Source organism: Ctenopharyngodon idella, chromosome 17, assembly GCF_019924925.1.
Source record: "Ctenopharyngodon idella isolate HZGC_01 chromosome 17, HZGC01, whole genome shotgun sequence".
NCBI classification, from domain to species: Eukaryota; Metazoa; Chordata; class Actinopteri; order Cypriniformes; family Xenocyprididae; genus Ctenopharyngodon; species Ctenopharyngodon idella.
Genome location: NC_067236.1, coordinates 3,406,757 through 3,418,175, shown reverse-complemented (window position 1 = coordinate 3,418,175; position 11,419 = coordinate 3,406,757). Strand labels below are relative to the sequence as shown.

The following is an 11,419-nucleotide window of genomic DNA, read 5'->3' as shown; positions in this document are numbered from 1 at the left end:
TTTGTAAATGTTTATAGTTCTGATTGCTTTGCGGTTTGACAGTCCTTGTAATGTTTCAAAATAAATCTTCATGTCAGCCTTGAAATGGGTGATATTAGGTATCCTTTCAGACCATTTACATTTGTGTATATGAAATTTACCAAGTAATATTATAAGATTTAACATAAACACATGACTCTTATCTATACCTTTTTTGTCATAATAAAAAATAACATCTCTTTTCTCTATATTAATTTGGATTCCACTTAACATATTAAATAAATATTCCACATCAATCCAAAAGAATTTAACATACATACAATCAAAAAAAAGATGTAAAATAGTTTCAGTATCCATTTTACAGAATACACAAGATTCAGAAAGATCATTTTTATATCTTTTTAGGAAATGGTTTGTTGGATAAATTTTATGTATTATTTTAAAGTATATTTCATTAACTTTATTATTGATACAGTATTTGTTGTTATAAGTCCAAATCAATCTCCAATTAATATTCTCAAAATGGTCATTCCAAAAGAATTTATGTCGAAATGTAGGACAATGAATCAAACGTCTGAAAAATGTATTATTACATTTACTGTCATTAATATCGTTCATATGTAAACTATCTTTCAGAGTACTGCTGAAGTAACACGTAGGCCGTGTTATCACGTGGTGTCCCTTTCCTTTTATCAGCATTGTTCAGGACGGTTCAATCTAACTCATTTTATAGCAATTTCAGTAAAAGTTTTTCATTTTTTATATCAGGTTCTAATCTATGAAATGGCCATTTTCAAAATATTATACTTTAAAGTAAACAAATGACTTTAAAGTACTCAAATAAGACAAAAATATCCTGATATTTGAACGCGGCTGAATGGCGGATGTGCCGTTCTGAGCCGTCGAGCGCCCCCTGAAGGAAGATATCTTTAGTGTCGTAGGAAACATGTATTGTCCAGCCCAATTTGTTTAATAAAAGCGAACTGAATGAGGTTTTCAAATGAATACCCGCCCACTCAAGCGCAACACACATTCTGCACGTTCCACATGCGCTACAGGTGCGCTGTGCTCTGATCCTCTCGCGCTCATGGACCCTCACACAGAGCGATTATAAGAGCAGAGCAGAGCCCACCGACAGCCCCTGTCTACTGCATGTGGCATTATTTATCCGTCTTTTGAAGGACGAGGCTGTGTTAGATATTACTTTAAAACACTTTAGTTGATTTGAATGCACCAAGCTCAGGATAAAATGCCATTTCTTCAGCTTGCACTGGACACGCAGTTGGAGACTTTGGCTGTCAAGCAGGTAGTGCCAGCTCTGTTGGACCAAGGCTTCTTTTACGTGGATCATTTTCTGGGGGACATCGCGGGACACATGGTTTTGGGTCAGGTCAAACGTATGCATTATTGTGGGATTCTCAACGACGGGCAGCTGGCCAGGCGAAGCAGTGGAGTTTGCAGGACAAACATCAGAGGGGATAAAATAACATGGGTTAACGGGACCGAGAGGGGCACGGAGGCTATCAATTTCTTATTAACACTCATAGACAAACTCATTTCTCTGTGTGTGGGTCAACTGGGCAAAAGCATTCATGCAAGGTCAAAGGTAAGCGTTATTGAACCTTAAAGTGCTTTTAAACTAAGAATGTGTCAGCTGAAAAAAGTTTCATATGTATTTGATTGATATAATTAATTGATTATAGTAACTTTCATTAATAACACTAACCATTATTACTTAGTATAATTCTTATATGATAAATGTATTTTCAGTTAGAAATGTATTGAAACTTTGATTCATATTTCAATGTACAACATGAGCATACTTGTATGAATTATATAACTGATTGGTAATACATATAGTAACTTTCCTTTAAAAATTGTTAATTTATATTAACATAGTTGGACTTGTAATTAAATTATGATTCGAAGATGTTCATATTTATTAATATTTAAAATATAATAAGCTTCCTTAAAAGTAAATAAGTCATGTACAGAGAGTTAATGTACATTCAAATAGTTAAAAATTGGTTTAGGAATGTACATGAAGTATCAAGCATTAAATGTCTGCTATATGACTTTAAAATTACATTCATTTATCAAATAGTATTAGATTAAAATAAATATAATACCATTACTTGGTTAATTAATGTATATATACACACTACCATTCAAAAGTTTGGGGTCGATAAGTTTTCTTTAAAAAAGTATTACAATTTAAAATAACTGTTTATATATTGTAATATGTGATGTCAAAGCTGAATCTTCAGCATCATTACTCCAGTCTTCACTGTCACATGATCCTTCAGAAATTATTTTAATATGCTGATTTGCTGTCCAAGAATAATTGAAATAGATTTTTTGTAACATTGTAAAAGTCTTTACTGTCACCTTGAACAATAAAAATAAAATGAAGTATTAATTTCTTTAAAAAACAAAAAATAAAAACTGACCAACTTTTGAACGGTAGTGTGTACACAAGCATAAATTGTGATTATTACAACTTGTTGATTAATTAAGTGTTTTTAATTATTTCGACATAGATTGTTTGTTCATTTGGGTGAATACAGGTTCTGATTCATTAGTTTCTGTCTTTGTTTAGCTCTTTGTCTACAGTAGAGTGCTTTTGGCACACACTGCCTTTACTGTGCCTGGTAATGAATGGCAAAGATAGGCTTTCAGTTTGTGTTGTTGTGAACAGTACGTGACTTCTCTCACTGGTGTTCGCTGAACTACAGGAGGCCCTGAGTGAAGCAACAGGATGTTTAAGAGCCACTTTTCAGCTGTGGATACAAGAGTTTTACTTGCTCAAAAGTGTAGTTCTAAAAGAAATAGAGAATCTTCTGTTTTTAATTTCCCGCTTTTCCTCATTTGTAAGATATAACATTAACTATCTAACTAACTATCCATGAGCAATACATTTGTTACGGTATTTGTTAATCTTTAATGTTAGTTCACGTTAGCTCAGGTCCAATATCTAATAATAACAACAGTTCATAGTTCATGTTTACAAATGACACCTTATTGTAAAGTGGTACCTAAAATGCTTTAAACAGGATTAGTGCAATTACTTTCATTTAGTAAGAGGAAATAGATTATTAATATTTCTCAAGTGAGTGTTTTGAAATGGTTTCATATTGACTGAGCATGTGGGCGTCAATGGTGCTGAATCAGAGCTCTGGATTGTGTACGGTAGTTGTGCGTTGCAGCTGAAGTCTGTAGTGCTGTAGGCTCACGCTCAACACGTAGCACTGTCATTAAACCCTCAGCGCATTGGCTGCTGGCCAAGCTTGCTCTCTTTACCCACGTATATATACACACTCTGGTGCACGCACACACTTCCTCCTGCTCTCTTTGCTGCTACATGTTTATATTTTGCTATGACGGCAAACTTGCGTGTACACTCTTATTGTGGGAACGTGATCATGATAAAGACTTGTCTAGAGAAATGTAAACATGGGCACCGGTGACTGTTGCCCCCATTGTGTGTGTATTTGTGAGGGCTAACCATTTTGCATTCATAAATAATCATTCCAAAATGGAGCAGATGCTTTACTATGGGTGCATTTTATAAATATATTAAAACATCAGCTTTTAATAATTAATCATGTAAAGGCTGGCCCACTCTAAAAGATTTTTAAAATCTTATCATTTTTAAAATGTGAGAGAAAACAAACATGGCGATTAAAAAAAATCATAGATTTAACAATTTTGTTCCTATAGTGTGAGGAGTGCTGTGATGTGACTAAAAGACAGCATAACAACACTAACAGATTCCATTTACAATCAGAGTCCGACTGTGAACACAGGAAATCGTGGTCAAAGGTGACTTTAGATAAAACAAACATGGCGGACGACGGGCAAGAAGAAACTGAAGCCTTGTGCAAAGACCGCAAGTGTGGGTATATGGACTTGAGCACTTGTTTACTTACATGACGTATTTCCTGTATTTGGCCCAAGTGTTCAAGTAGGCGTGAAGACGGCAAGTGTGTGTAGAACTTTTGATTACCCAATGGGACACACTTATAGCGTTGTAAAAAATGCTAGCGTTTACATAACTTTTTTTTTTTTTAATTATTATTTTTAGTACTTTGCATTTTAAAATACACTTCTAAATGTCTGTTCAGTGGTCGCTATGTAACTAACTGAAATTGTGGTGCTTCTTTGAGTGATGAAAAGCAGTTGCAAATGATGTACAAAATAGACATAGCCTACTCACCTTTGCATCAATAAAATGTGCAACACTTTATATTTTACTACCAAATTATATGTAATATATAATTAATTTAACTTACAGTCGTATGTTTTCCTTGACATCTCACGATTTCGGAGCATGTGCGATCCCGAACATAATGCATGATGGGATACGCTTAGCCTGGTATTCAAGGTAGTGTGGGTTTAGTGTGCATTAAGGGCACTGCACTTGGGCATTTTTAAGACATGGGACAGTCTTGCGCACTTACTTCCTGTCGTGTGCACGAGCTCTCAAGTGGCCAAGACCGCAAGTGTGGGTATTTGGACAAGGCAAAAGTCCCTTTAAGATAAGTCATTTCACTCGGTGGCCATCTTTGAAACGCCTCTTGGGCATGCAAGTGCAACTACTATCTCTTTGAAAGGGGAAACAAAAAATTCTCCAAAGCTGTTCGCCAAGCTTTCGATTTAAATTTCATATTTGAAATCACCAATGAAATCTAACAACATCTGTCTAAAATTTTGTTTCTAAACGCTCAAATCATGACAAAAAAAATTATTTTTCAGGCTGGAACAAGCTAATGCGCATGCACAGTCCTAAGTGCGTGTCTCTATAGGAAGCGCGCGTCTGACTGTTTCTATAGGAACCGGCCACTGCAGTGACGAGATGACTTTACCAATTGGCGATTGGCTCTTATTTAGAAGGCGGGACTTATTCCGCCATATTGCGTGTTGCACTAAAAACAATATGAGTGACGCGTCTTGTGTTATTCTATAGTATTTGGAAGAAATGGCGATAATAGCAAAGACTATAGAAAGACGATTCACTCCTATTAGTTATGAATGGGAGAAACTGCAACGTGGAATAGGTCCCGCCTTCTAAGTAAAAGAGCCAATCGCTGATTGGTAAAGTCATAACATATTTCAAACAACAAAATCTGACATGAACTGCCCCATAAATTGGCTAGACAAGCCAATGCACATGTGCAGTCCTAAGCGCAAGTCTCAGGTTTCTATGGGAACCGGAGCTTCTGACGGCAGCTGCAGTGACGCAATGACTTTATCAATCAGCGACTGGCTCTTTTACTTAGAAGGCGGGACGTATTCCGCCATATTGCGCATTGCAGTTTCTCCCATTCATAACTATTAGGAGTGAACCGTCTTTCTATATCTCTAGTCTTTGGTGCGTCTCAATCAGCTCCCTAGTTCAGTAGTCAGGGCACTGATCAAGATGCCATTTTAAGGGCTATCTCAATCACAAAATCCTTGTAGTGCGCTGGAACGTTCGCTCTCTAAAAATTCCTACAATGCACCACAAAAACCAGGGGGCATCATCGATGCTCACTATGCTACCTTCCCGGAAATTACTTCACATTTCTGAAGCGCAAAACATAAAACGCACAAGTCAATTCAATAGCTCTATAAAGACACTCAATAGAAGAATTGTTAGAAAAGTTTTTTTTATAGCATAAACACACATTGATAGACAGATAGTGTACACATCTAGTTAACATTTTATAATAAATATTCGGCTGAAATATAAGGATATGTACCAGAACAATGTTTCTACACAGCATAACAAATAAAATAAAAAAGGAAAAAGGTTTGGATGAAGTCGTGTTATGCTTCTGTTTTCCGTCAGCTCACTGTCTGATTGGATATCGTTTCATTCCACGTGAGAGTGCGTTGTGTGCACATTTGTCCTCAGTTCCCCCCCACAAAACAGAATTTCTGATCATAAATATTCAACATGTTTGAGATCGGTGTGGCCCCGACGTTCTTCTGAGCAGATTCAGTGACTCTTAACACACATCACACTACAAGAAAATCTGATAAGATAATCTGTAGAACCATCAAGATAATCTGAATTTTATCTAGGATTGTTGGAATGGGGGAATTGGGCCCAAAATCAGGCTGATTATCTTGTAGTGTGGGGGTGCCTTAAGTTCATCTCTCAAAAAACAGTCCATCTAGTCAAAAAATGTGCACCATGTTTAATTTAATAGTTTTTTTAAAACTAAACAGTTATGTTGTTTAGACTTTCGTGATAACTACACTGATTTATATTTGTGATTGGTATATTATTATATTTCCAGCATGTATATATGTGAATATACATGTATATATCTCTTAGAAGAAAAGGTTCTTGTGTTTGTCCATGGACTTTTGTTATACTTCCTGTTTCCTGTTTTGTCTGCCATCTTTGTAGGCCTTTTGTAGTTTTTGTTGATCGTCTCCCCCAGGCGTGTGTTGTTACATCGTTATCTTGTTAAGATTGTTATATGTAACATGTGTATATATATATAGCCCAGTGTTGCCTAGTTCTCAGTTATCCGTGGAATTGGGCTACTTTTAGACTATTGCCATGAGACGGGTTGTTTTTTAGTCCACGGGATGGGTTGTTTTTTAGTCCATGGGATGGGTTGTTTTTTTAGTCCATGGGATGGGTTGTTTTTTAGTCCATGGGATTTGAATAGCAACTGGGCTGGTTTTGACAAACCTGGCAACCCTGATATAGCACTTGTGTTTCTCTTGTTGCTTTGTCAGTTGTTGAATGTAATGGTTGCCTCTTTGTTTGTGTTTCTGTTCCCTTGCTCCTCATGTTCCTGGTTATTTATTACTTGCACTAAAAACCCTGCAGTTAGATCCTTTTGTAACATTCTTTGTAACTTTACAAACCTGTTTCTGGTTTCTAGTTGTTCAAGAGGAGAAATGCCTTAGGAAATTTCTCATAGAAATAGGCTTGGCTGGGATACGTTGTTATGTACAACTGTCTATCAAGCTTAATTTGATCTGTCTTCTTTTTCAGGCAATGGTGGCATGTTATCCAGGAAATGGAGCAGGATATGTGAAACATGTAGATAATCCTAATGCAGATGGCCGCTGCGTCACCTGTATTTACTATCTGAATAAAAACTGGAATGCCAAGGTATACATTTATTTGTCATGTTTTTTGAAAAATACAATGTCATATTTATTGGATGATGATGATTAATCAAATGTCACTGTATGTTATTAGGAACATGGTGGATTGCTAAGGATCTTTCCTGAAGGGAAATCTTACGTAGCTGACATCGAGCCTTTGTTTGATCGACTTCTGCTTTTCTGGTCAGATCGTAGGAATCCTCATGAAGTTCAACCGTCATATGCTACAAGGTTAGTGCATGTGTTAGCTTTCATGTTATAGAACTATTTCAAGATGATTTCGGCATCATGCTTAAGTGTCTGTTTTGTGTGACAGGTATGCAATCACTGTGTGGTACTTTGATTCAGAGGAAAGAGCTGAAGCAAAAAGAAAATTTAGAGACCTGACAGGTTGGTTCGGCTAAAATCATCAGTATCAGTGTATACATTTTTTTTTTTTTTTTTTTTTTTTTCTGATTCTAAATATCTAATTGTTTAAACTTTTGTATTTCAGCCACCTCACAGAAAGATTCATCATCTTAACGTGTAAATACACTGGCCTGTCTCCTCTGAGAGGATTTTTTTGAGTCTATCAACTTATTTCTTTGCTTTTTCCCCCCCTGTTTTTGAATTGCTTGTTGCACTAATGGTACCTCTCCCTCCACTTTATATGTGATTTACTTGGTTTGAATCTGGTCCTTACAATCATTGAAGAGTCTTTTGAATAACATGCTGCTAATGTAAAGACAATTTTGTGGGGGGGGAAAAAAAAAAAAAAAAGGGATAATCTTGATATTGATTAATGTACTATTAGATGTTTATTGTAATTAAATTGTTCTTTAAAAAACCTTTTCAGAGCTATATTTAAAGAAAATAAACAAATTAATAGATGAGATAAGAAACATAACACTAGTTGTTTGTTTTAGAAATTTCAACAAGCATTATAAATGTTTCTTTTCATTCTTGTCCCTTTTTTATATGCTGTTATGTTTTTGGCACATATTGTATCATTCTTTGCTTCATGAGCACTTCAATAGAAAGAAAAATTTGAAATTTGTTTTGAAGTTGTGTATGTACAGATGCTTTATTGTTTTTGAATGACAGTTTGATGTTGAATGAGACTTTCAAATAAGAGATGTTTATAAAAGTCATTGTGTGTTCACAAAATGTTGTTTTGAAAAGCACTTAGTCCTGATATTACTTTTTGTTCAGTCCTAGTGTGGCTTAGTGTTTAATGAGAGAATTTAATCAGCTTGCATGCAGGTCAGCAATGCTGCTCAGCCACATCCTTGGATCAATATTTGACAGTTGTTTCATAAAAAGTACAGCTTTATAAAATGTTTCTTTAACAAAAGTTGTTCTGGAAAATTTAAAATGTGTGAACAGTTTCTTAATGTAGCTACTGTACACAAATTGAGACTTGCAACTATTTGAAATGGCCAAATTAAACAATGTGAAAGTATTGAAATGTTTTCAATAATTGTCTAATTGTTTGTATTACATTGTTTTGTTCCAATAATAAAGTTTTTTTTTTTTTCTTTGGCCATAATTTAAATACGTGTCGCTGTGTCCTTGTTGTTGGACTTTTACCGAGATATTTACCAGCCTTTTTTTATCCATTTAAAAAAAAAAAAAAAAATCTAAAGGCACCTTGTTTATTTATAAAGAAACATTTATGCTTAGTTTTTTTTTTTTTTCTGTCGTTAATGGCTAATTTTATCTCGAGCAAAACAAACGCTGACGTATTATATTGTAGCTCCGCCTATTTCCATAGTTGGCGCCAACATGCAGTTAATTAGCAACAGTTAGCAAAATGGTTTAGTGAAAACGCTGCGAGTAAAACTGTCCTCCATTACTCAACTTCGTGGAAACGTGAAGGACCGTTTCATTAAAAGAGAAGGTAAGGAGCAAAAACAGATTAAGTGATAAACATAAAATACAAGAAAAAGACCGGACGGGAGATCTTCGAGGCTCGAGTGCGTGCGCAACTCATGGCGTGAAAAGTAAGTTAATGCCGAATTTTAGGATTTATTATTGGAAATAAAAATCATATTTAGATCACGAATGTCAGTTGTTTGGGAACTAATTCTGCTTTAAAAGGGCGAGCTGTTCAAGCCTTTATGAAATTATTGGACATGTCCACAACGGGGTAGGTTTTTGGTCAAAACAAACAACGTTGCCCATGCCTCTTCCCCGCTTCAAATGATGTAAAACTAGTATGTTTGCCTAGTATACTCTTAAAAGGATAGTATAGGGTTCTTGCACAGTTTGGAAAAGTATGGAATTTGATTTTAGTATTTTCCAAGTCTGGAAAAGTATGGCAAAAACAGAGTATGGAAAAATATTTGTGTTTCCAGACTATTTCCCCTATTCAGTTTTCTGAAATATAAAATTAAGAATTTCTGAAAAAAAAAAAAAAAAAAAAAATCATACAAGCAGAGTAATTTAATGGCAAAAGTTTAGTGATTGTCAAACATGACTGAATGAATTCAAGGCGCACATATTCATTTTAAAGAATTCACACATTCCACAGAATTTAACAGTACTGTCTGGCTAGCTTATCGTGCCCTCTACTTATTATGCTAATAGCATTTATAGCCCCACATTCCAGAACATTACCTGTCCCTCATGCAGCAAGCAGATAGTTGGGCAAACAAGCAAAGCCCAGAAAAGAAAACAGGACCAGTTAAGTATATTTTATAAATGATAAGATACAGATAGTGTAAAATATTGCTGCACAAATACTTTCAAATTCTCAAAGAAACAATTTATTCCTTAATTCAACTTGAACTTATTTAATAATAATTAAAAACTCAAAATTGTAACAAAGATGACATTTAAAACTTGTGGAAGATCAAAAACATGTTTCTATTAGTATTTCTTTCACATGAAACAGGTGAGAAGTAAAATTCATACATGCAATGTGCAAGGTGCACAGGCAAATTTTGCTACCCCTTTCACCCAGTGTTGTAAAATTACAACATTGACAGCTCAAAATCTAATATAATTAAAGCATTCAACAGTACCTTAATATCTGCATGATCTAGACATGTGACTAATCACATAAAAAAATATTTTGTGCATTTTACTTACTTGAATGTTGATTTATCCAGTCCAGTAAAACATGATGATGTGCTTTGTCAAGTTTGCAGGTTGAGTTCATGGCCAGGTGAACAGGCCTATTCACAAAATATTCCATCCAATAGCATTGCAAGGTTGAACAGAGAGAAAAAAAAACATCTGCAGGTTTATTTTAGAAGAGCTGAAATTGACCTGGCCTTACAGGGTTAAAAGCAAAGTGTAAATATGCAAACCTGCGTGAACTAGAAGACAGACTGAAATGATTTGAAAGATTCAATTTTGAATATAGAAGACAATGGACAAAATCAAGACTTCTGATAAAGGTTTACTATATCTTATAGCTCAAAGGAGCAAGAGTGAAATTGTAGACGATTTTTGTCTGCTGTTATGCACTTCAAAGTAAAATAAATCCAGTTTTTACTTAGTTCTGTTCAATATTACTGTTGTGCAATTTAAAGTATAATGCATTGGGGGGACGTCCTGACTTTGCTTAGGGCCCCCAAAATGGTAAACCAACCCCTGATTGTGTCTTCCCCAACCGCTGTACAGGAGGTTAACAAAGACATTCCCGAAGTTGAACAGAACAGCAGCACTGACAACACTTCAGTGTCCAGCTGTGTGTCTTCTCTCACCGCTGTGCAGGATTTAATGAAGACATTACCAAAGCTGAACAGAACAGAGACACTGATAAAACTTCAATGTACTGCTGGCACAACTGTGTGTCTTCCCACACCGCTGTGCAGGATGTTGATAAAGGCATTCCCAGTGAAAAGCAAGGGGGCATCAGCAATCACAACAACAGTACTTCTCCGACTGTGCCTATGATTTATGACTGAGGAGAACAACAGCACTGCTTTGTCATCAGACATTTTTTGGAAGACTGAGGAGGAAATTATCCATTTAAGTTTAAAGGGAAATACAGGTCAGTTTACTACCACAAGCTTCAACGTGACTCAAAATTTTTAACGTCTTCTTTTTTTATCCTAATGAAAATCAAGGATTGGTTGTGTGAAGCACCACAGTAATGTGTCCATTCTAAGGCAATCTTTAATCAGCATTTCTTTATGGTTTATACTGTAAATTTTCTGTGTACCTCATTTTTTTTATTAACAGGGGACATCTTCCAGCACTATGAAACTGGTGGAATGCTGGGTAAAGGATCATACGGAAAAGTCTTTGAAGAAACCTGTTTGTCTGATTCATGAAAGGTTTGTTTCATTACTTGCTAACAAAAGGATTTGTACTCTCTTGGAATTTAAACTCATGA

At 35.4% G+C, this 11,419-nt stretch overlaps 1 protein-coding gene across 1 annotated transcript; it reads left to right on the top strand.

Moving 5' to 3' along the window:
• The first annotated feature begins 1,002 nt into the window (after positions 1-1,002).
• On the top strand, positions 1,003-8,626 carry egln3 (egl-9 family hypoxia-inducible factor 3). Its single transcript, XM_051868367.1, has 5 exons — positions 1,003-1,585; positions 6,977-7,096; positions 7,187-7,323; positions 7,409-7,482; positions 7,586-8,626. The coding sequence occupies exons 1-5, from the start codon at positions 1,208-1,210 to the stop codon at positions 7,612-7,614; spliced, it is 738 nt and encodes a 245-aa protein (XP_051724327.1). The 5' UTR covers positions 1,003-1,207; the 3' UTR covers positions 7,615-8,626.
• The last annotated feature ends 2,793 nt before the right edge of the window (positions 8,627-11,419 follow it).